At 37.1% G+C, this 25,296-nt stretch overlaps 3 protein-coding genes across 4 annotated transcripts; 1 reads left to right on the forward strand and 2 right to left on the reverse strand.

Moving 5' to 3' along the window:
• Positions 1–2,242: 2,242 nt before the first annotated feature.
• Positions 2,243–10,356, reverse strand: LOC128866128 (protein tamozhennic). 2 transcript variants are annotated; one of them, XM_054106632.1, is made up of 7 exons: positions 9,724–10,356; positions 8,264–8,423; positions 8,010–8,209; positions 7,683–7,950; positions 7,536–7,616; positions 6,281–7,473; positions 2,243–4,886 (listed from the first exon to the last, which is right to left on the reverse strand). In XM_054106632.1, the coding sequence occupies exons 2-7, from the start codon at positions 8,385–8,387 to the stop codon at positions 3,993–3,995; spliced, it is 2,760 nt and encodes a 919-aa protein (XP_053962607.1). In that variant the 5' UTR covers positions 8,388–8,423; positions 9,724–10,356; the 3' UTR covers positions 2,243–3,992. The 2 variants fall into 2 exon arrangements, with proteins under 2 accessions (XP_053962607.1, XP_053962608.1); XM_054106633.1 differs by lacking the exon at positions 9,724–10,356 and adding an exon at positions 8,619–9,088.
• Positions 10,357–12,189: 1,833 nt separating this feature from the next.
• On the forward strand, positions 12,190–13,626 carry LOC128866676 (programmed cell death protein 2). Its single transcript, XM_054107581.1, has 4 exons — positions 12,190–12,497; positions 12,560–12,654; positions 12,728–12,812; positions 12,871–13,626. Exons 1-4 carry the CDS (start codon positions 12,324–12,326, stop codon positions 13,594–13,596), a joined length of 1,080 nt encoding a protein of 359 aa, XP_053963556.1. The 5' UTR covers positions 12,190–12,323; the 3' UTR covers positions 13,597–13,626.
• On the reverse strand, positions 13,601–16,710 carry LOC128866675 (N-alpha-acetyltransferase 35, NatC auxiliary subunit homolog). The gene is made up of 7 exons (XM_054107580.1): positions 16,519–16,710; positions 16,041–16,443; positions 15,416–15,986; positions 15,161–15,342; positions 14,550–15,094; positions 14,014–14,497; positions 13,601–13,947 (listed from the first exon to the last, which is right to left on the reverse strand). Exons 1-7 carry the CDS (start codon positions 16,527–16,529, stop codon positions 13,807–13,809), a joined length of 2,337 nt encoding a protein of 778 aa, XP_053963555.1. The 5' UTR covers positions 16,530–16,710; the 3' UTR covers positions 13,601–13,806.
• Positions 16,711–25,296: the final 8,586 nt, after the last annotated feature.

A 25,296-nucleotide genomic window follows, 5' to 3' on the forward strand; every position in this document is an offset into this window, starting at 1 on the left:
AGTGAAATTGATATATTTCAGAGAAAATCGGTAGTCACGATTATATAAAAAAGACTTTAAGTACTTAAAAACAACACGAACTTCTCATAATATAACTACTCTAGACTGAAACGTAACTCAACAAACTTAAGAGCAACCTGCGAAATGGGAAAACTGTATAAATGGTTATCCCAGCTTTAAGAAACATAGAAAGCTCCAGATTTTGGTTTCTTAAGTTACGTAAATTAAGTGAATTGAGAGCGGTGAGAGAACCATGCCCCATATGATTAATTTCTTTTTAATTCAATAAGCCTTAAAAATGTGTATCTCATACCAATTTTTGGTATAAATTTGTTTGATGAGGCGTCTTTAAAAACTGCATATGCAGTAGGTTGTAAAGTTATTAGCTCCGCCTAATTATGAACGATAGGTTGACCTTTTAAAGGTATTGTTTAGCTAAGGGGAAGATGGTGACCACATTTGGAGTTAGAAACGAGTTACAGGAGGCAGGGAATACTTTTCGTAATAGTATTTAACGGTGGTCGTCGTCGCCGAATGGGTTGGTGACTACCATTCGGAAGTGCGTAAGTTCGAGTATCCGAGCATGAAACAGCAAAATGATAGAAAAAGTTTTTTTCTAATAGCTTTTTAAAGAAACGCACAATATTTTGGCCTGATATCAGCTGTTCGGTCCTTCATTGTATCTGATTCTGTAAGATCCATCAGCTTTCCTTACTGGCCCAAAAATTCTTCTTAGGATTTTATGCTTTGCAGTCATATGTTGCTAAGACCAGTAGCGTCCTGTAGACTTGTAGCTTACACGACCTCGATATTAATTTATTTTTGAAAAGTTTCAGGTGAGCAAAATAACTTCGTTAAGCGGCTTGTAGTCTATCATTCACACCGATTAGGGGGTCTGCAGCGCTGCTAAGGTTTACACCCAGGAATTGATAACTCTCCACTTTGTGAAAATTACTTATAACTGGGTCGGACTCCAGGTTGTCATTGCATGTGACGCTTAAAGACCTAACGAGATTGTTGTTGTTATAGCATTAACTTTGCCCTATCAGTGTAGTGTAATCACCGGTCGTCTTCGTCTAGCTCATCTAACGGTAGGCCCGGGAAACTAGCTGTTTCGACAGGTTGGGTCCAAAGGGAGAGGGGTGTTAGATGAGTGGGTTTGATGGGGCATGTGAAAAGGTGATTAGTGTCGTGCGGGGTGCCTTCACATGCCGGACATATGTTTAGTATGTTGGGGTCAATTCTGGATAAGTAGGACTACAGTATCCAGAACGTAATGGTGCTAAGGTTACGCGGGACCCTCGGGGAAGTTGGAGCTCTTCGTATGCGATTGGTGGTGATTGGACTCCGATAACGGCATTCGGAGGTCGGGAGCTTCAGAAGGTGGTAATGGGCTCTCGATGAAAGTCGTTTATGGTCTGTCTGTACACTGTTCGATCCAGTAGCTGTCTGTCTGTTTTATCGTGGATCTCGTCCGCGTAATTGAGAAAATGCCTCCTGACGTGCGTGGGGGGTGGCTCAGGTTCAAGCAGGTGTCTGCATGGGTGAGGCCTACGGCAACACCCTAGCAAAACTGCTTACTGAGCAGTTTGTTATGCTCCTTCACAGGCAGCATGTGGGCCTCGTCGTGTAGGTGTTGTAACGAGGTATTTTGTCTTACTGACATTAACTTCAAGGCCGGCTAGCTTTGCTTTAGTTATCAGCAACAGCGTACAGTCAACAAGTGCGCGTTGGTTTCTCGCAACGATAGCAAGATCGTCAGCATAGCCGCAGATCTGGACGCTTTTCATGAAAATTTTGCCTTCAGGCTCGATATCGCTGATTACAAAATGTAACTCTAAAAACCTTGTTTCACACCTGTGACAAGATCAAATGAGACTGAAGTTTTTCCTCGTACCACCACCTTGTATGTTGTTCCTGACAGGGTCATTGATACCAAAGCCGCGAGTCTCTTCGGCACTCCTTGCCTTTCTCTTTATCAACAGCTGAAATTCAAATTAGCCGGTTAACCATTGGTCGTAGAAATTCAGCACCTACGGAGGGTCTGCGACAGTCGGTTCTACGTTACCGGAACGACTCGGATTTATATCCGGCCAAGGACTGGACCACAGCAGCATTCCCCGCACATGTATGGGGAACGTTTATGCTGCTACAACAACAACAACATATGCATGCATGCGGTACAACTCAGTTATAACAAAAAGAGAATATAGCGAAAAAAATAGTTAATTTGTGTCAGGTATATGGAACATAATTTTACTCTTTATTTTTCCTTTTAGTTATAATACATTTGCTATAACGAATTGTTATCAAGTGTTACATACATTTATTGCGTATTATGAATGATTATCCATACAAGACTAAACAAAAATCAACTAGACAAAGTTCATCATAACACAAAAACAAGGGAAATCTAAAACTTAGTGTTTAACAAATGTCTTTCGGGGTCAAAATAAACAATATTAAAATATGCTCCTCAGTTCTGTTGTACTTAAAGTCCATGCAAAAACTTTTGATCAACAAATTTATGACTTTCGTAGTAGTCAACGCACACTCAACCAAACAATACATACATTAAAGCAATAATTTTCCACAGTCGTTATTAATCCGTGAAAAATGTTCTTAATCTATTTGTCCTCTGCGAAGTTTTTCGCGCCTGCCTTATCAAATTTTATTCAACAACCATTCGAAATCTACGATCCTTTGCTCGCTCTTTGTTTTCTTGTCTATATTTTTCTAATATCATAAGGTATATACATGTAGCGGTACATTAGTATATACCTGCTTAAGGTATAAGAAATTTTTTAATTCATAAATACCGTAGATTTTTTTATTACATCAAAAAAAAAATTATTGGTTCTTATTAGTGAGGCATGAATGTTGCATATTTTCGCTGGAGCTTTCTAAAAAATAATCAGGGTAATGTTAAATTTTATTTGTAGGTATATTCGTTGCGACACCGATGCGGTGCGGTAGGGCCAGATAAAAGACATGGACTCCTTTGCAGTGGAAAGGTCAAAACGAAAAAGACTTCACTCACAGGATGTTGCCATCTGGCGTCTGGCGCTCGATGGAAACAAGCATAGAGCCTTTTCGAACTCGCCTAATATCGCTCAAGCAGTTAAAAAGAAAAAAATCGCGTACTACCAATTCTCTTTATGACTTGCGCTCAGCTCTGTAAAATTCGATATATGTAAAAGTCACTTGCAATCGGTTCCCTTTACAAAGACTTAGCAGACTTGTTTGCAAACAGTTTTTGCAATCAAACTATGAAGTTCTCTAATATTTAAATTTGAATAAACTATTCGTATGTTTAATTTTTGTATACTTTTATAATTCTTTTCTTCAGTTACACATTTTTAGGTCCACTAAATAATTATAAAATATAGTTCCATTTGTTTAATTAATATTTACTTTATGTATATATGTATATATATATGTATTTATATATATAAATATATTCGAATTAAGTTTACAAAATATACAGGTTTTCTAATTCGCATTAAGTTTAAATTTCACAATAAAATTCGTATTTGAAAATTTATGGTTAGTTGTTTGTCAAACAATAAAACAGGAGGCACAAATGGAACCAAAGGATAAAACCTTGATTGTTGTTACTTCTTAAGTTAATAATTTATTACAATACATCTAGTAAGTTTCAACAATGAATAAAAAAGAGTTTACATTATAAATAAGAGTAACACTGAAATACGCTTGGCCCAGCAATTCGCTTCAGGACTGTATTCATGAAAGGAGGCACACAAACAAAACAATAACATGGGATCCCTACAAGGAGCAGTTGTAAGAACAAACAAAATGTGTTAAAAGTTTTAAATTTCTGTATAGATTTGACTAATGATTTCCATGCTCACAACGAATATGATTACTTCGCATATGATAAATAACAATTTAAGAATTCTGACTATGCTATGCTCCACAAAATATCAATTTGCCCACTGCACGGCATGCGTAACAAGCTGGGTTGCATCCGATTAAACGCAAGTAGGTGTGTGCGACACGGTCGCTTCAAGATTGAAGTCCTTGCTGCGGCAACACATCTCACATATTCGTTTCGTATTAGGATTGAGAAAAGTGCAGAAATGACAGCTCCATTCACTCTGGCCACTCATGGTTGGCTGTGTGGCGGCCACTTCCTCTGCGGATTGTTTGCGATTCTTCAGCCGCAAGTTTCTCTCGAGTTGCATTTCGTTATTGCCATTATTATTGTCATGCGCTAAGTGTGTGGCTATATTCGAAGTTTGCTTTAGAGCAGACTTTGTTTTCTTCACTGGTTGCTGCTGCTGTTTCAGAATAGATTTTTCTTGTTTACCACCACCAGTTCCCAATTTTTTCTCATCGCGTTTTTCACTTTCTCGCAACGCAGTTGACGCATTCGTTTTTTCCAACGTACGCGCCTTGCCTAAATCGTTGTTAGTTTGCCGTCCTGTTTTTGCCGCATCTATGTGATTTGAGCGCCGCCTTTCAACTGTAGTCTTTCCACCGCTGCCGCTTCCTCCGCCACCATTCGATAAATTCATTGAGTCCAAATCTAAGCCCTGAACAAGCAGATCTCCTCGTTCACCTAAGTCCTTGGAATAACCGGATCGCTCCAGATTCTTAAAAACGTAGTTCCATGACTCGAAGGAACCTACACCATCTTGATTTTTGGATGCTTGCGTCGGTGAACGATGCATAGGATGCTCACTATGGCCCACGGTAATAAAATCATCGAAATTCGACTCGAAACTCATGTCTGGCGCTTCATCGGCATGCATAGATATTTTCCGTCTACTACCTCCGCCAGGCATCCCGTTGTGCGGTGTGGTGTTATCCTTTAATTCCATGGTCTGCAGATGTAGTTGTTTATCGTTATTTTCAAGTGCATCCTGGAGGAAAAAATAATATTCGTAAGTTGTTGGCATATCACAAGAAAAGTTTCAGATCACAAGTATCGTCCGTTATCGTACTTTTGTCGCGCGTTTCATAAACCAAAAAACTTATTTAAAATTAATAGCTGAAAAGCCTTAATTTGGTCCAAACCGAATTACGAATTAATGTTGTTGTTGTAGCAACTTACTATACCCTGTCAGTGCAATGTAGTTACCGGTCGTCTAGCTCATCTGGCGATAGGCCCAGGAAACTTGCTGTTTCGACAGGTTGGGTCCAGAGGGAGAACGGTGTTAGATGAGTTCGTTTGATGGGACTTGTGAAAAGGTGGTTAGCCTTCACATGCTGAACATATGTTTGGTATGTCGTGGTCAATTCTGGATAGGTAGGAATACAGTATCCAGAACGTCATTGTGCCAAAGTCGCGCGGATCTCTCTTGGTAGCTCGAAGTTTTCATCAGCTGTGGATGGTGGTCGGTGGACTCACATTACGGCATTCAGGGGTCGGGAATATAGGAAGGTGGTAAGTGTCTCCCAATGAATGCCATTGAGCGTATTTCTAAACACTGTTCGGTCCAGTAGTTGTAGGTTAGTTTTGTCCAGGATCTCGTCGGAATAGTTGAAGAGATGCCTCCTGACGTGCCTGGGAGGCGACTCAGGTTCTAGCAGGTGTCTACAGGGGTAAAACCTACGGTAGCACGGGAGTATAAACTGCTTACTGAGCATTTTGTTTTTTTCCTTGGCTGGGTGCAACTGTGCCTCATTATGTAGGTGTTGTAGGGGAGGCATTAGGAGGCATCCCGCGGCTATTCTGGTTGCAGTATTTTGACATGTCTGGAGCTTTGTCCACTGCGAACCACTAGTCCCAGGCGACCAGATAATTAAGAACCAGCCGGCCAATTGCTTTAAATGTCGCCAGCAACATTTCCTTGCCTTTGGCCCAAGTACTGCCGGCAAGCGATTGAAGGACCGTTTCCACGACAGTCGGTTCTACGTTACCGAAACGACCCGGATTTATATCCGGCCAAGGACTGTCACTCCAGCAGCATTCCCCGTATGTAAGTATGCGGAATGTTTATGCTGCTACAACAACAACAGGCCCTTGTTATGGTTTTGGACTTTAGTAGTAGTTGCGGTTGTGTACGCAGAGAAGGAGGCAAACTATCAAAGGTAACTCCCAAAATTGTGGGGTTGTTTACTGCCGGGATTGGTGTGTCGTCGACTTTAACCTTGAGCTGTAGTTTGCTATAACAACAACGAATAATCTAAAAACGACATTTGATTCTCTAATACAACTTTAGTGGTTGAAATGCTCTGGGCATTGAGCGTTACAACCCCGCACGATAAAGAACAAAAGCAGAATTCGTAACATCACACATTTTTGTTTTCTTACCAATATATTAGAGTTCCTTTCATACTTGGGTGCCGCATTAGTAGACGATGAGTTAAATTTTGAACGATCAGCTTTAGGTAAAGGACGTGCATACACATAACTGCCATACATGTCATCAGACGAGGGCTGCTGAGAAGCAGATGGTATTCCGGCATGCGACGCATAAGGCAGGCCCATTACAATATCCTTCGGCTGAGCGTACGCTGATGCCACGTTGGTCGCACGACTCAAGCGCCGCTGCTGCTCGAGCATTCGATCCCGTTCACGCTCCCTATCTCGCTCGCGCTCGTAATCAAATGAATTACAATGCGCTATTCCATGTAATTGCGCGTGGAAGTCATGCGACGTTAGCGGCGCTCGATCATCAAATTCAATCAACTGTTGATCAGGTGGAAAGGAACGTTGTCGGTACGCTTGAAAATCTTTACCACCAGCCACTACAGACGATTGACGCATTGGCGGCAGTGGCGGCTGATGGTGATTACAATTATGCGTTTTCGATACGGAAGCATAGCCACTGTTGTCTGCATTATTGTAGGGATCACCTTTAATACCATTGCACGTAACATTAGGAGTTGCATAGTGCGAATTCAACTGATTTGAAATGTTGTACGGGAGTGGATACCGATTACCCGACACATTGTAAGGATGATAGTAAGCGGAATTCATTTCACAGTTGCTAACACCGTTATTTGAAACGCCACCGGACGCCACAACAGCTGCATAAGAAACACTACTACCGCCCATGCTTGAACCATCCAGACAATCATAAGGAGACTCGTACACGTGCTGTGGGGGCAATTGATGTGGTGGTTTGTAATGATGTGCAGTGCAGCCCTTTTGCTGATGATCAAATGAATGTCTATGTGGCAATTGTGGCACCGGTTCACTATAGTGCTCCAAACTTCGTGAGTGCTGCATGCCCGCAGGGGATACGCCAAAACCTGCGTGCTGCGCTTGTTGGTATCCTGATATTGGGTAAGAAGGCATTTTGCTATTTCCATTGTACAAATGGTTCGTCACTTTTGTCGATGCAGGCGTATGAAGGGCACATGTTCGATGGTTGTCACTATGCATAGCGTACTGCGGATGTGCGGGCATCCGATTATAAAGCGCACAATTTGGACACTCTGACGACGTCGGGGTGATATTTAACGTTTGTGGTGAGTGTTGGATGCTAGCATAGCAGTTATCTGCACAAGAAATAAAAAACGTTATTGGCGATGAGAGATAAAGCAAACGGGTCCATACTCACCAAGAGTTATAAGTTTTTCCTTTCGCATTCGCTTTTCGTGAATAGCGTAGGCCAAACCTTTGATTGCTTGTGAGGCTCCGCCTAAAATAGACATTGAACATATTAGCGCCTTGATCTCATAAGATAGAAAGCTTTATTTGTATTTACCAACAAATGTTTCCCGATAGTTAAAAATATCCTGCCAGGAACATGTCAGTCCAATAGCAATGAGGCCCGCATAGATGTGCTCCATTATTTGACACTCGACATAGGCCGCCATTGCGTCACGTGATACGTTTGTCACTTGATCGGGACAAATAGGACCATCTAGTACAAGAATCTCATCCGAAACCTGTCGGTAGCCCATAGCCTCGAAGAGTTTTTCAGCATCAAGCAAATTAGATTTAATTTCATGCTGATAGAAACCGGAATACATCTGAAAGTAAGCAATATTTTAGTTCATTCCTCAACTTTTCTCTATAAAAAATTAAAAACCTTTAACACTCTAAATTCTTTCCGCCATGGTTTTGTAAATAAGTTGTTTGCATAATGGCTGATTGATCGAAAGCCAATGATCGCCTTGTAAGCATTGAACTTGTCCGTTTCTCGTATTGATTTCCTGAGCACGTGAGCAGTCTCGGGAAGAAAAAACTTCCGATCATGAGGCACAATGCACAGAAACTCCTTAAGGCAATCTACAGTGAAATGAAAATTATTCCTCATCGTATACAAATCGAATAAATGTTTACTCTCTAATTTTTTTCCTTCTTCGATCTTTTGTACGCTTCCTTCCGTTTCCAAATATGTCCAATGACGTTTAAGAATCTCCTCCCAAAGATCAGGAAGAATGTCGCGTGGCATAAAGTCAGACATTTTGGCTATATAAATGGTCTTACGCCAAAAGATAGCCTGAAAAATAATTAAAGAGTTCATAAACAAATATTGGGAAAACTGAGTGGGGGTGCATTTTATGTATTCAAAAATAAACAGTAAAGGTTTTCCGACTAAAATGGCTTTCAATTACATATATGAATTCTAATACTGCACAAGAAAATTGTGACCTTTCTGCATAATTTTTCCAAAAAATGACTGAAGACTTTGTACCTTCCCTGGTGTTCATTGCTGACTCTTCCCCGGCTGAGATTATTAGTTCAATTTCCATCCGCAATTTTGAAACCGACAAATATCCTGCAATATTATTCGACGAGCCAATATCATGCTAAAACCTATTAGGTCGTCTCTTCACTACGGCTCTTTAAATTTCATTTTTAAGAATGCTGCAAACTACGCCTTATCGAGTCAATTTTCAAGTGCAGCAAGAAAAGTCGCATTTCCAATTATCGAGCTATTGTCAAACAGAACCCTTTAAACGTTCCCACGATAGTCGGTTCTTCGAAACCGGAGCGACCCAGCTTTATATTCGGCCAAGGACTGTCACTTCAACAGCATTTCCCGTATATGCAATCGACTACATTTCCGTGTAAACATTTTTAAATTAGGTCCGAGCACTTAAACATTATAGGCAAAGATTTATTGGCCTTAATGGAAAACCAACTCTGTTTTTGGGTGCATAATTCATACCAAATTTAGGTAATTTTGTTTCATTTACAAGGGATATATTATATAAATATTTTCTTGAAACTAATTATGTACATATAATTATTTCCATACGTCATAAATGTTTTGATTAATAATTAACAAATAGCTTCATAGTCACTAAAACAATAAAATAAATTCCTTTGAAAATAATTAATGTTTCTGAGCTTTTTCGTACCTTACCCTAACCATCCCAATCGAGATTGGTAAATACTGAATTTCTTATACCCAAGTTACGGAAAGTCTTAGGCAGGAAGGAAGCTAGCGGATAAAGTTCGAAAACTTTAGCAAGCAAACTCAAACAAATTTGTGCATTTCATGCATTTTAGTAGAGCAAATTTAAATACTTTTTGGGCCTCTTTTTGGCAAACTTTCAAAATTTCAACTAAAAGGGCAAACAAAAACAAAACACTACTATATATTGCCGGTATGCTTCAAATACACAATAAAAAAGCAACGACCGAAATGCTCTAAGTTGTATGCACCCTGGCTGCAGGCTGCTCTCAATATTATTTTTGGTCATTTACTTTCTTACAGTTTCGATTATTAACCAGTGGTTTGAGAATGAATGAATAATGTGTTAGTGTTTATACTTTTCTCTTGTTTCACTTACAAATCACTCATATATAGTACTTATGACTCAAATATATCCCACACGCTGCATTCAATTTTATTTTCATTTATGTATTTTTATTTTAGCACTTTCCATGATAGTAAATATCGCCCAAATCAAAGGGCAAAAAGTGGAGATTTGTCACAAAAACGTCGCTGCGCTCACAATTGTTTCTGCGGTATTATGATTGCCGTTTAAGCAGAGCTAAAATTGTGGAGGTGGTTGTGTGTTTATTTTTAACTCTTCATACTGCTGATATTTCGAAACAGTCAGTTTTATATTTTCGAATTAATTTATATATTTTTATCCGACAGAATTGTTTTAAAATTGATTTTGACGCATTTAGGTAGGTATGAATTGAAATTCACGCCCGTGCTGGATTGCATAAATATTTGCGTTTGACGCAGCAGCTAGCACAAAGGAATGCAGCTGCAGAATTTAATATTTCATTTATGTATACGAACGTTCATATATTGCTTTACACCATTTCCATACTAGAACTTTTTTCGGACTAAATAAATCCAATTTTATGAATATTTAATGGCTATATTTGACCAACTTTCTTCCCGAAAAACTTTTGTTGCTTCCGCGACTTGAATTTTTTGCACAATATTTGTCATTCCATTTCCTTACATTTATCAACATATTTCTTTCAGTTCAAACTAAGGTGGCCAGAGTTTCAAAAATTAAATATTGAGGTGAGATCAATACTTGACTTGTAATCCATGAACCAATCGTTCTCTGAACCAATCACAACATATCACCTAAACAGCTAACCGTATAATTGTAATCGAATTTAGAAACAAGTAGCACTTTTGAAGTTTTTCAGTGTTTAAATTTAAATTTTCTTGTTTTACATTTTACAATCACTCCTTGCTGAAAACGAAAACCATATTTTATCACACGTTTATTTAATTTTCAACTAGCTTTAGGTAGTAGTAGTATAAAACTTACTTTTAATAATTACATTCAATCACATATTTCTTTGCGAAATTTTACTTCATTAAACGAAGTGTCAAAAGTTCGATGTCACGTCTTTCAATATGTCAATCTTTCAATACGTGATTTCGTTTAAAGGGCGCATGCTTATTATCAAGTGTTATGCTAATTTTTATAGAATTCCAAAAGAATGATAGAAAAATATATATTTTATAATTCTTGATCGAAGCTGTGAGATAATTGAAATGCTTCCGCTCACGAAGGTTATAATTTCTAAATTGCAATAATATTTCGATAACCATTGAGGTCTCGTGAAAGATTTCGATAAAAGCACATCTCCAATTATTTATAAAATACCGAAAAGTTTTTTCTGCGCAAATTGTATAATGAGTCCGATACGGATAAGAAACAAGTACTTTTCTCTGATACTTTCAGTGGGAATATGGCGGTATCAGAACAACACTGTTTATAAACGGAATGTCTAAAATCGTCTATGAATTGAAGTAGAGAATATATAAAGTGGCGCCAACAGCTACTTTGTTATAAGTAAGTGAGTGATGTCAGTACAGAAAATAAGCAAACCTTAGTGTGCACTATTTACTCTATCATTCTTGGCTTTCCACGTAGTTTCGCTTGACAAGTTGTTCTGCTCGACAAGTTTTTCAACTACAGCACTTAAAGACGCAATATTTCTTTTACATAAACTTGTACGCTTTTTACATAATTTTACATTTCACGAGTGCACCTGCGTACATTAAGAAAAAGTGAAACCTTAATAATGTAAGCAAAAACAGATAGTGTGAAGAAATTATTATGTCGAATAGGTAGCTGTACACTTCAAGAATTGAGGGAGGGGCCAAGTTATATTCTAAGGAACTTTTCCGCCTCCATGAGGAATAATTGTAGGCCAAGGATGACATCGCATAAAAAGCAAAAAACTGCACTAAGAGGCATTATATTAATTTGAGCTTTCACAATTTAATATGCGGCAATTCGTTTTCATTAGTTTGTTTAGTTCAAAACTCACAAATCACAATATTATGAAGCCATTCACTGAATTTTCACACACATGTAATTTCTCCTCCTTTTGATAGTTTTGTTCGGTTGTTGTGTATTGGGAAAGGACCTGATGCCAGACAAAATCGCGAAAATAAAGTAATTGTTTTGGAAGGCGCCACCATCAGTAAAGTGAGGTTAGTTGAATACTTTACCACAATATCAAACAATAACAAACAGCTGCAAAATTCCTTATTAAATCAGCAAATCATCTGATTTGAAGAAAATCGTTCAGAGCCGGCCAAATACTGGATTGGATAGTATCCGGATGAGCGAATTATAAAATAAAGTAAAATCTTAGTTTTACTAATAAAAGCAAAGAACAAGAACAAAAGGCTTGCTGCAAAAATGAATTGTGAGAGCGCCATGGAAAGAAAGTAATTAACGAATTACGAGGTGTGGGAACACAGCATAAGATTAGGTCGATTACTCGGTTTCAAAAAATGTGCATTTCAAAGTATCGGTATCAGATAGCGAAAGTATCGATTTGGAATGTAATCTTATCGATTTCCGTGTTTTTATTTGTATTTCTACGGCATTGCTTGAATTAGTTCTAAGTGTGATATCCAGGTTTATTTACTATATTTTTACCACCTAAAAAGACGATGGCCGACATAGACCTTGGTTTTGCTGAAGAACGTGAAAGTGCATGGCTAACAAATCGTTATTTCCCCAGCAAAATTGGGGGGAAACCTGCATGGTTAGAACTGGAGAAACTTCCATCCAATAAAGAACTGTTGTGCGAAACGTGCCAAGAACCCAAAGCTTTCTTATGCCAGGTTAATAACCAACATTTTGTAATATTACTAAGTGTAATTTAGAAACAATGTGTACTTCGCAGATCTACGCACCATTTGAGGACGAGTACAATTTTCACCGGACTATTTACGTTTTTGTGTGCCGATCAGCAGGTTGCCAGGTTAGCAATTCAGCAAGGTACGACAGTATATTTCTATGATTTTGTCTACTATTCCTTAGTTTGAAAAATGTATGTACTTTAACACAATAGGCATTTAACTGTGTATCGCAGTCAACTTCCCAGGAAAAACGAGTTTTATTCCGAAGAGCCACCGATAGAGGAAGGAAGTCCTTTGGTAATTTTGTGCATGGTATATGAAAACAGGTGACTAATAAACGGAATTTTTTTAATAGCCTGAAATCCAGTCTTCCAAAAAACTTTGTAAAGCATGTGGTTGTACTGGGCCGCTGGCCTGTAGTCGTTGCCGGAAGGTGAATTATTGTTCTGCAAAACACCAGCGATCACACTGGCCACATCACAAAAAAATTTGCATAGCTGAAAATCAAAGCGAAACTGAGAACACCAATATACTTTTACCGAATATTAGTTTTCCAGAATGGGAAATCGTCGTTGAGGCGAATGATGCGGGTGAAGAAACTGCGACAGATAATGACGATGGAAGCGTGGAAGAAAAAAATTTGGCAGAATATCAGAATTTAGTAGAAGCTGGAAAAACTGGCACGCTAAAAGATGTGGCAGAATCCGAACTGGACAAGTATGCAAATGAATCGGTGGCCGCAGATGACAAGATTTTTCGAAAATTCAGAAAAGAAGTGAGCAAAAATCCAGATCAAGTTGTGCGATATGGACGTGGCGGAACCCCGCTTTGGATTGCCGATGTGGAGCAAACGATCGCGCAACAATTGCAAATTCCTAACTGTGAGCTATGTGGGGGAGAGCGTCAATTTGAGTATCAGATAATGCCGCAGATGCTAAACTTGTTGAAAGATGATCAGCTTGACTGGGGCACATTAACTTTATACACCTGTTCCAAAAGCTGTCGTCTACCAAATGATAAAGGTTATGTTCGTGAATATATAGTTAAGCAGGACATTATCTCCAATGAGAATAAAAAGTAAAGCATTTACTGTACATATGCTTCTGTTATACATGCATGGTATTCATTTATTTATCATCTTTTTGGCTTTGAGTTTACGACGTACGCTAAAAGCACAAACGATTTTCCAACTGCTTAAATCCGTTTGCTGATTAGAGAAGATGATGCAATACATCAATAAGTCTTTTAGTACCACTTTAAAGCATTTCCATCAAAAGTTGTTAAGTGCATTTTAATTCAACTTTATAATCGGAAAGTGGCGATGCTTTGAAAAATCGAATTCGGGTTGAGTTTTTGAATCTTTCTGATGACCCTTTGCTAGAACATTCATAACAACATAATTCACTTTGGCCACGTGCAGCATATCCAAAATCTGTAAAAGCAGTAATCAAACCATTAGATATGAATAATTTATTAGAAATTATGCATTTCATTTCACCTCTTGTTCTGCATTTGGAATGGACTCCAACACATTTCGTGCTTGATCAAAATGCTTTGCTGCAATCGCGTAAATTTCTGACGATGGCGGACGCATCATATGCTCCCTTATACTTTTAAATTCAGCGTAAGAAACTGGCGGTGGGCTGGTTAAAGTGGCAAAAGGCGCAAACCTTCGATTGAAGCGAATCTCTTCATTGTCGAACTTTGGCATGGGTTGTCGTATTCGGCCGTCCTTTGTCAATGCTCCCAGTGCCTTATAGAACCCACCACACATACTTAACAAGGCATGATAGTAAACGATCTCTTGTCTGTACGGTTTCTGTTGTTTCTTATTCTTTTTTGGCTTCGGTTTGCGGTTTTTCGTATAGCCACTGCCTTGCAGTTTGCTTTGATGCTCCGCGTATTCTTCTTGCACCAGCAGGTTATTTTCGGTGCGTGTTAAAGCTGACACAATGAAGCTTATCAACAATTCGTAGGGATACCTGAAAATGAAGCTAATAAAATCCGCAAATTTGCTTCTATTTTACATTTTACCAATAAATATACAGGAACTCATGTACCGAATACAGCTCTAATTCGAAACCTGACATTAAATATAACATCATCGCACGAAAACAATTGTACAATACCCAGGTTGCGAATTGAGCGCTATGTTTAAGTGCTGTGGCGTGAGCTTCATTTCCTTCGGCCGCTTTTTCGTTGGCCAAAATAGTCAAGTGAGAGTCCAATCGTGCCGCCTCTACTTGAATATTATCAAAGCTATCAATAAAGCGTGCCAATTTGTCGCGTTGCCGAGCTCGATTAAAACCGCAAATACGGATAAACTGTGTAAATGTATTCAAACTTATACAGTAGCGGAAAAATGTATCCAAATACATTTGTATTTTCTGGTCAGAAGCCAAGGGATGTTTTGGATTTAATACTGGCGGCGAATTAAAAGCACGAACTGAGTCCCAAAGAAAGTCCTTCATTGGAATTGTTCCGAAAACAAGCCGACGATTAGAAATGAATATACCCTGGAGTACGCTGCGTGAAAGCACACATTGACCAGATCTCTTGCTGAACTCAATGAAGAAATTCTAGTAAGGCAAAATTCTTTGTATGACTTTGGTAATTTTTCTAAATATGTGGTTATAAGTAGTTACCAAGGCCGAGTAGTAATCACGCATTCGAATTATTTTACACGAAAACTTCAATCGATGCACTAATTCTTCGAGAAACACTAAACTGGATGGACGATCGCGAATCTTCACGTTTCGGGGGAAAGTTGGTGGTTGACTGCGGTCATGTATTCGAGGCGAAAATCCTATTGGATTTGGCGAATCAGCTGTAATAAAAGTTAAAAAAAAAATTTTAGATTCGTACAAAAAATTAATGAACTAACATAATCAAACACTTACAGTTTGGCGCAGGCTGGATACCCTTGTCGATGGTGCGCTTTATTTGTGGAACTAACTCGAGCGATGCGTTTAAATTTTTATAAATCTCATTCGTATTAGATTCTGTTGGTGAAGTAACCATGACACAATCGAATTGGTAAATAGATTGGTAAAAATGCCGCATAAAACGCAACCGATGTACAACGGCCATAGTGAATTCTGGTTGTTGTTCAGTTTTGCTAAGACGTACCAAGTCATCTTCAGCTTCTTTTAGCTGAGATGTCACAGCTGCAGGCGGACAATCTTCAACAGCTAGTAGAGACGAATTTCCATATAGCTGAAAATCTTCTTCTTCGTTTACGCTGCTTATGATAATGATATTCTTTATGATAACAATGAGATTTCGTAGCGCATGGCAGAAGGCTCGAAGCGCTTTATCTTTGATACTGCTTGGCTGGTGCAAATAAAGGCATGTGAACAATACTTGGTCCATTGAATTTCCTTCTAGCCAAGACACAAGGCATGCGAAAAGTGCATCAAAGGTGCCAATCAGCTCTTCATTGGTTAGATTTTCCAGTTTCAAAACACCCGCCTACATAACACTTAAATAGGTAAAAATAATTTTGTGATATCAAATATACATTACCGCAACCGCAGACTCGAAGGTATGCGGTGGTGCATCGTGCTTATTATAGCCCATCCCCACATCCATTTTGGGATCCATCATTTCAATAGCGGACATGGCTTCGAATAGCCCAAATAGCATATCTTGCGCTAGTTCTCCTAGAGTTAATTCAGAACATGCATCAAAGAACTCCTTTGTGATATCTACCCAGCCGAACCGTGGGTATTCGCCGGTGTCTTCATTGGTTCTAACTGTTCGCTGTATCTCGCCATCTATGAAATTACCATCTTCCATTGACCATTGGGCGGCCTCGGAAATTTCAGACTCTACAAACTCCTCCGAGTTCTCCTTATTTGGGGTACTTTGTGAAGCTGCCGCGGCAGCTGCAGCTGCTGTAGCCGCTTGAAATCCCGGCGCGTTCACGCTAATTTACAGGAATATTTGCATTATTGGATTTTAAAGGAATATTTCTTAAGCATGAGAATTTTTATTCGCTCACATTGGATTCATTTGACGTTCTTCCGCTTCGATGAAATTTATTCGGTTTAAATATTATTGCCTTACGTATTGTTTAAAAATCAATGTGAGCCTATTTCTTTCAAAAAATTTGTAAAACTTTATAATGTGCACAAAGTTCTTAAAAATAAATGACAGTCAATTTGGATATACCTACATATGTTCACTTACAACACATCTACACAGGCAAAAATTTATGTCATGTTACTTATAACTGAAAATATATTGCCAGGGAGACAGTTCATTGCTAACGAAGCGCAATAAATGGCTCTGTTCATGTCCATGATAATTCTTAACAATTGCTTTTTTTGTGCTTTCGTAGGCAAAAATTTGCAAAGAAGAGGAAAATGAGAGAGCAAACTGACAGTTGATTTTAAGGCGAAGTTGCAAGTTTTTAATTCAAAAGTTTTTTTAAGATTCCAACTTGTCATACGAGATACTTGAAAAATCAAAAGAAACTAGAATTGATAAATGAAAACGAATTGCACTAAAAGAAATGTCAAACCAGCGACTTGAAATAAAAATAAATCAAACAATTCAATTTATAAACCTAGAACTAAAACTAAGGAGCTGACGTATTAATAGTACAAACAAGTAAAGTTCCATGTCGAAATAGACTTTCACGTCGGACTATATAAACTCAAATAAGAAGAAGCTGCCGTAATAACGGTACAGACGAGTACAGTTTAACGTCAAAATACAGTTGTTGGTCCTACAGACAGTGGAAAACCTTGACGTTTTGTGGATTTTCACCCCGCCATTTAAATAATAGTTAAAAACAAAACATGTCAGTAAGAAAAACAATTGATCACAAGCATATGCTCATACAATATACAAATAAATAGCTAAATTTTTGGGAAAATTTGCAGTAAAAAATTTAAACAGAAGCAAATAATTAAAAGAAAATTTGCAGATTCGTCTTAAAATGTGCAATTTTGATTTTTTTCACTTGCAAGCTCTTACTAGTTTTGCGTTCTTGTACTTTCCGTATGTTGTACTCTGTGTGAGTGGAAAATTTCAAATTCCTTTAAAATGAGTGGTCTGCAAGTTACTTGATAGTTCTTATGGGAAAAGAAGAACATACCTAATATTAGCATAAATATCTTATTAACCCTATAATTACACCTTTTACTAAATGTCTCAGCTGTCAAATATCTCTCTCTCATTTTTTCTCATGGGGGAACCTAGCTGCCTTAACAATTCATTTTCAAAACAACAAATGAAATAAAATGAAAATTCTGTTGCCAAACTACGGAATGACAGCTAAGGTCATGACAGTAATGGTGACAAATTAAATAAGACAGATATGTTTTAACAAATATATTCGCGGTTCCATTTTCAAATTTTTGTTTTAACAGAGTAAGTATTGTTTGCCGCATTGGTAGTTAGACATGCCTCTGGTTAGACGGCCAATTTTTCTCTTCGCGGAAATGTTCTTCGTCGTAGTCCAAGGCCTACACTATTCAACTTGATTCAATGTGTTAGGCTAAGTTGGTTGAAGTTGTTAAAAATATTTTGTTCTGAGCCCATTGTTGTATGAAAGGTTGCAACGCTTGAGAACGCAAATTGAATTAAATTAATAAACTTGCCGTTTTCATCGCTATTTCAACCGTGAAAGACATCTACCACTAAATTTAAAGAGCATCAAGACGTTTAGATAATCGAATTTGGTGAAATTTTATTAATGAATATAGAAATTTGCCCTAATGGAACAATAAAGTTGACGCGTATGGAAGTAAAAATGTTCAATGTAGAACTTTAAAAATATCAATAAATGCTGATAGATATATGTATTGAGAAAACTTTTTCTAAAAGTAAATAATTGTTGTAGTCCTTGGCCTCAGTTGCTTTTGAAGTTAATAAAAACTTTTCACTAGAAAACATTTGCTTATTCTTGGTTTATTCTTTTTGCAATTCTTATTTTATATTATTGGTTTTAAATTCATTTTCACTAGAAAACATGTGCTCGACCTGTTCTTTTGGCCATTTTTATTTTATACTATTAGTTTTTAATTTTTTCCTAAATTTTTTTCATAAATAATAAATATCGCAACTGCATCGGTATACATTTTTGTTACCGCGATTTTTATCATTTTTCTACAAAAACAATTAACAAAATCAAGTTGCCAAAGAAATTGAATTCAAATTTGTTATCCGTGATTAAACGTAAACTATAATTACGATTGTTTATTGAGAGATTTGCGCTGACTGAAGGATTTTTTGTTATGTCGCTGCCACATTGGTTTATCAGTTTTGCTCAAATTTCTCCTGTTTGCGAGGGTCGCCGCTAGTTTCATCAGTTATCAGTCCACCACCAAAATGTCAGTCAGCGGCCATATTTCTTTTTCGACTAATAGTAAGTGCGTTCGATTACAAAATTATCCCTCACCAGCCATCAATCCAAATATTGTATATAGTAGAGCGTAATCGCAAATTCTCTCCCAAAGAGAAGAAAAACCCAAAAAGTTTACAAACGGAAAATTATCCATCACTTGCGAAAACTGAAGAAGACATCGTCTAAGTTTGTTTAAAAATTATTGTGTTGTGCAGAAAAATGCCTTAAATATATTTTACTTACTCACGTTGTTTATTGATGAGTTTTCAATTTTTTCGTTTCCGAATATAAGTTGCAATTTCAAACCGGCGCAAAAGTGCACGAAATACCAAATTGCATTAAGGGGAGAGAATTTTCAAAAAATCAATTTTTTGTTTTTTCGATATTTCGAAAGTATAGTATCTTAAGAATATACTGTGAAATTTTCATGCGGAAATTTCCAATATTATAGCTTCTCTAGCCCACTAACTAGTGAGAGGGCGGTCCGCGCGCTCCTGTACCTCAAACTTTAAACTCGTTTCTCTCAAAACTACTTTTTCCGGCACGACCTGCATGATAATTCATACAGTTTTAAATATTTTTTGATGCGATTTTTTTTTAAATATTCGAAAGTGTTTTCTCTATAGATTTGATTTTTGATATTTTTAATAAAAAATTTCATAACCATATTTAAAGTGTGACATTTATGACGTAAAACGCATGTTTTTTTCTAAATGCTGCAAATTGCAAAGTTTTTCGAAATTCAAAAATCCGGCTCGACATACTATAACTACAACTTTATTTTACAAGAATTTTTTTACTTTTTACAGATCCATCAACATTTCAAAGAGAAATGATGCAGACCGTGGGGCAACTTTTTTTCATTGCTCTTTGGGTCACGTGATTTTGTATATACTAATTTTTGTAAAGAAAAATTAAAATGAATTTTTTTATAAAGTTTAAGTACTAATAAACAATGTATACATTTTTTTATATTTATTTCTATTGTTATCCCTTCTAAAAACAGTTTTTCTTTTAACGCATTTTTGGCGCTGCTGGACGTATGTAACTCCTTAAAAAAGAAATTTGTTTGCTTACAAAAAGTTCAGTAATACTCTTACGAATCATATGATTTCGTGATGGATAATTTTTCCCGACTAAAATTTCTCCAGCATAAAAAAAGCGTCTTTTTTGCGTCGAACTGTTTCTCAATTTTTTAGTGATGGATAATTTTAGGGCGTTAACGTACGCCTACTTGCAAAAATTAAGAATAACTTTTAAACATTTTTGCGTTATCGAATAAAACTAAACCAAATAGTGTTAGTCAAGCGAAATATTTGTAGCGTTCATATCTAATGCCCTGTTGATATTTACCCATATGGATTTCTTTTTGTTACCAATCAATTCCAAAATTAGTAAAACTTGAATGAAGGTCGCTGATTTACAGAACACAAAACTGCTTTAGTAATCACGTTAGCGATCACTAAGGGGCTGTCCACCAAAGCCCTTGATGTAATGTACTTTTTGACCTTGCACTCCACACACATCTGCATGAAAAATGTCAGACTGATTGGTCTGAAGTTTTTGCCAGCGTATAGTCAATTTGGCCCGGTTTAGAAATGAAGACTACTCTGAACTTCATCCAAAGAGTGGGGTGCTGGTCAAATACCGCATAAGCTCTAAAAATTCTTATAAGAGTTCCCCAAAGCTTGTCTCTTCACACTTAAACCTTTTCAAAAACACATCATCCGGGCCTGGTGGCTTAAAGTCGTTAAAAGAATCGAAAGAAAACCTTACCGACCCCTCAGTCAATACTTGAGATTTTATGCAGCAGTTTAGGTTGGTGGCTTTTCCCGTCGCGCTGTCTACTTCCATTTCTTTGCCTGTGTCAGGAGTCAACTCGCTACTCTTGGGCTTTCAAAAGACCCATAAGGTATTCTGAGAGAATCTAGCTTAACTGATAGGCCGTGTTGGGGAAACTAAGACACGAATACCTGGAATGGACCCTCGAAGTGGCTGACATGAACAGGTCGGAAGTCTTTGAAATGTGAATATGGTAGAGAGTTCACAAACAAAATTTTTTAGAAATTTTAAATTGTAAATTGTAATTGAATTGTAATGAAATTTAAATTGTACGATCGCTTACGTTCGAAAACGAACATGCAAAGAAAGAAGAAGAAGAAACAAGAAATGGTCTAATTTAAAAAAAATATGCTAGCATTTTAATAAAGAATATGAAAAGCTTGCGGCGTGCACGCAAAGTGCCTAATGCGGACGTCAGACACTGAAAAACACCTTTATTTACATTTCATTTCATTTCATTTATTGCCCAAAACCTTTATCTACACAAACGTTTGAAATACAGCCACGTCTCAAGTAAACTTTACTATTTCTAAACTATAAGCACAAAAAAGATAGTTTACGTTGTGAAGTAAATAACAAAGTAGTGTTGAGATCATCAACTAAAACCAAGCAATTTATTTTTATTTTTATTTAAATGACGTTCAATGCTTGTTGGCCGTTATTTGGGCTTGGCCGAGCTGCTCTTAAATTTTTTGGTGCTGCTGGTTTTTATATTATGTTATAAATTGCCGATGAATTGGCTAACTGCGGTTACCGCACAGGGACCAGAGCCAATAATGGGAATCAGTTCTACAGGAATCATGAATTTGATGAGCGATTATGTATGCAATTTGCATAAAGAGCGATGGTCCAGCCTAGAACGCTGCAGAACTGCAAAGTTTTTTATGACAAGCCCGAACAGAAAACTGTCGAACTTTCTTCTAAAACTTGGAAGAAAAGGCATTGAGTTGAAGGTCGGTATTACAGGACACAACCCACGGGGTCAACATAAAGGCCCTGTCTTACTCAAAGGAGGCGTATGGCATCTTCTCTGTGAGTATCCTGCTTTTGCTAGAGCAAGGCTATACATATTGGTTTCCGATGCCATGAGAATGAGAAATATTCCTTCTCTCAAACTGAAAGAATTTTCAGATTTGCCACAGTATCTGGAAAATTCTCACAGAACTTGCTGTCTGTGCCTCCGTCTCTATTCTATCCTATCTACTTTCTCTGTCACTTCTCTCCTTTCCTCCTCGACTATCAACCCTTTTACTTTCTAGAGCTTTGAATACAATATCCTTTATAGCCTGAGTGTTTTAGGAGTTACATTTTATACAGGTGTATATAGGTGGAATTTTGGAAAAGCATGCTATGTGCTAATCGCTCAGAGAATCCATCTTAATAGTTTTCAAATAAGTCAAAAGTCTACAGATATGTATGTACATATCCTGCCATGCGTTAATGAATATTATCCAATGTGAGTTCAATTGCTTTAACACCAGGCATTTCCGTTTCCTCCTCGCAACTGCGCATGTCTCTCCGCACACATACACGCACACAAGTATCGAAGTCAACGAAATTGAGTGGGATTCTTTACCTGTGTTTGTTTTGCTACACTGGGAATTTTTTCGAGTTCAGCTGAAATGTTAGTTTTAATTTAAAAAGTTGTTTAATGTTATTATGGTTTTGATTTTACATTAATTAATTCAATTTTACATTCATATTTTTACTTGACTTTCATTCAGATGGATTCGTAGGGTGTAGCGTAGGCCCATTAGCAGTAGAGCAAAAGCAACAAGAGCAATGTATTTGTTTTTGCTTTTGCTTTTGGAAAATGTCAAATTGTATGAACAAAGACAATTTAGAGACTAGAAAGTAGAGGGTGGGCCAAATCATACCTACTAATCTTAAGCACAAATAACTTTTTTATTTTTTGACATATTTATTTTTCTCTTTTTGAAGGTTATAATTGAATTGTTGGAAATTTATTATGGAACCCTACAATACAACACAACGTGTTAAAATTATCGAGTTTTTCTATTTTTACACAATTAGCCACACAAATTGATTTTTTAAATAATGTTTTGATGTCGGATGAAGCGCATTTCCATTTAAATGGTTATGTCAACAAACAAAACTGTAGATTGTGGGGCTCTGAAAATCCAAGGGCAACACACCAACATCAGTTGCACCCATCTTAATGTATTGTTTTGTGCGGTGTTATGTCCACTAGAGGTATCGGTCCATATTTCTTCGAAAATGAGGATGAAACGCCGGAATCGACTTCAGGAGCTTCTTGCAGAACATTAATTGAAAACTTTTTGCGGCCAATGGCGGAGCAGTATCCTAATTTGTAGTTTCAACAAGATGGAGCAACTGCGCATACTGCTAGGCAGTAGTCTTTGGTCATTAGGAGGTCTTATTTGGCCCACCCTGTAGAAAAAAATGAAATCAACTGCTCTTCTGTTAGTTCCAGTACCCGTTCAATGTGCCTTGGATATAGCTATGAGCCAAGAATGATAGAAACAAGATTGCGCTTATCAGAGAGTGTTGCAGTGTTGCCAGCCCTTTGCTTTTCGCAATAAATTTTGTGCCTTTCTATACCCAAAATGCGAAAATTTTTAAGTTTGGTGATTGTTTATTTTTTTTTTTAATTTAAAGCTACTAAAACTGTAAGTTAAAATTTGTATAATTAACACAAAGGCTAACAAAGACCACTACATTTAAACTGAGGCGATCTCAGTAATAATGAAAATTTATTGATTCCTATAAAATAAAATGTTTTGAAAGTGTAAATCTAATTTTTTGCTCATTTTGAGGGTATGTAAGAATATTGGATCTTCTTCTCTCAGCTCTTTTTAATATTTAAAACCTTTTTATACATTTTAAAAAGCCTTTAAATTTATTGAATAGGAATCAAAGCCATGGGGAAGTATTTATAGTAAAAAACAACAACAAAAAATGCCAGATAATACTAAAGAAATGATTACGACCTTTTTGAAAAAGGAGTATCTTTTAATGTCACGTAACCTCAAATATAGCAAATACGTGTATTTCTGCATTTTTTTAAGAAATTCTCTTAAATACAAGAATAGATTTAAAAAACTCGGTTTTTTTCAATACAGTCGATTGTGCACAAGCATAACGCAATTATTTAACAAATCGCACACAGTAAAGACAATTTGTCATGCACACAAAGTTCTTTAAGTATTTCAATACTTATTTCCTTAGGGGTGCCCAATCAGATTGGCCAGGATGTTCCCTATGTGGGGCTATAATCTTCTTGATTGGCGTGATAGCTGATAGCTAGCGCGCCAGTCGTTTCTTTCTCGTGCCAACCGGCTCCAGTTGTCAGCCAAGTCCTTCTCCTTATTTCTTTGCTTCCTCCAGCTGGTTCCGCATGTATTAATTCGGACGACACAACCTAGCCAAGTAGCCGCTGGATCTAAACAAGTTAAAGTTAGGTTAATTTAATGCAAGAAATTTTATTTGTCTCGCCTGCTTGTAGCGCTTTTGCTTTAATTAGTCGCCTCCGCGTGTTGGATGGTCTCCCTGCGACTTCCTTCATGAGGTTTCCGAAGTGTATGCCCAATTGATTTCCATTTTCGTCGCTATTCGTGTAAGTTTAATGGAATGACATTTTACTGTTATGCTTTTTTACCAAAGAGTCAATAAATAATTGTCTTTTTTCACCGATGTTTTCAGTAAAAGAAAAGTTAAAAATTGCTTCTTATTTATTCGATACAAAAAATAAAAGTTAAAATTTGAATTTTTGTCAGCAAAATAAAAAAGTGGTCGAAAATAAAAAAGTGGATACCTGACGCTTTTTTCAGCCAAATAACTAAGTTAAAAAATTACGGCAAAAAATACAGAATTCCTGACTTTTTGAAAGAAAAATTAAAAAAAAAGCTAAATCATATTCCTTGGCCAACAAGCATCAAATTGCTATATACATACATAAAAATGTTAAATAGACACATTCTTTCCGAATGACAATTTGAATTGAAATTTCGAAGATAATTATTATTTTCGATCCAAGGCGCATTCATTAAAGGTGGTGGCACCAGACCAACAACAAGTCAGCTGATTTACCGAAACCACCTTTAATAGATTTAACCTTGTTTTCGATCCCTGCATTTTAATTTCGAATCGGAGTTGTTATCGGATTTGTTTTACCAGATCAAATTTAACTAACGAATTCATATTTATTTAATTTATAATTTGGCACACATCGGTGCACTGAAATCAATATTGAACCTTTTTTCGGAGCAGTACTGAATTGCAGGGTTTTAAGGAATATTTAAACTAAACTAAGGAATATTCAAAACTCTAGCCACAATAATACTGCTTGCAGAAGTAAAAACAAGTGTATAGATATTCTAAAGTGATCTAAGACCAATGCCGATAGCCCCAGATGTTAGTCGCCTTACTACTGTCATACAAATAAATAAATAATTTAAGACTAAAGTCATTTTATGAATGGGCATTTAAGTGCCCATTTGGGTGCTCATTTTTCGACCACAACTGTTTCTTACAGTTGCTTAATCACTCGATTTGAGTGATATTAATGCCTCACTCATGATTTATGGTCCATGACCATTTGGA

The sequence above is a fragment of the Anastrepha ludens genome, chromosome 6 (genome assembly GCF_028408465.1).
Source record: "Anastrepha ludens isolate Willacy chromosome 6, idAnaLude1.1, whole genome shotgun sequence".
Taxonomy (NCBI): domain Eukaryota; kingdom Metazoa; phylum Arthropoda; class Insecta; order Diptera; family Tephritidae; genus Anastrepha; species Anastrepha ludens.

Coding starts and splice junctions, on each gene's coding strand:
- LOC128866676 (XM_054107581.1), top strand. CDS start 12,324: ATGGCCGACATAGACCTTGGTTTTGCTGAAGAACGTGAAAGTGCATGG. Junction 12,498..12,559: donor CCAAAGCTTTCTTATGCCAG/GTTAATAACCAA, acceptor TGTACTTCGCAG/ATCTACGCACCATTTGAGGA. Junction 12,655..12,727: donor CAGGTTAGCAATTCAGCAAG/GTACGACAGTAT, acceptor TTAACACAATAG/GCATTTAACTGTGTATCGCA.
- LOC128866128 (XM_054106632.1), bottom strand. CDS start 8,387: ATGTCTGACTTTATGCCACGCGACATTCTTCCTGATCTTTGGGAGGAG. Junction 7,617..7,682: donor CTATCGGGAAACATTTGTTG/GTAAATACAAAT, acceptor TGTCTATTTTAG/GCGGAGCCTCACAAGCAATC. Junction 7,474..7,535: donor GGAAAAACTTATAACTCTTG/GTGAGTATGGAC, acceptor TTTCTTGTGCAG/ATAACTGCTATGCTAGCATC.
- LOC128866675 (XM_054107580.1), bottom strand. Junction 15,987..16,040: donor CCTTCGAGTCTGCGGTTGCG/GTAATGTATATT, acceptor AGTGTTATGTAG/GCGGGTGTTTTGAAACTGGA. Junction 15,095..15,160: donor GTGATTACTACTCGGCCTTG/GTAACTACTTAT, acceptor TTGCCTTACTAG/AATTTCTTCATTGAGTTCAG.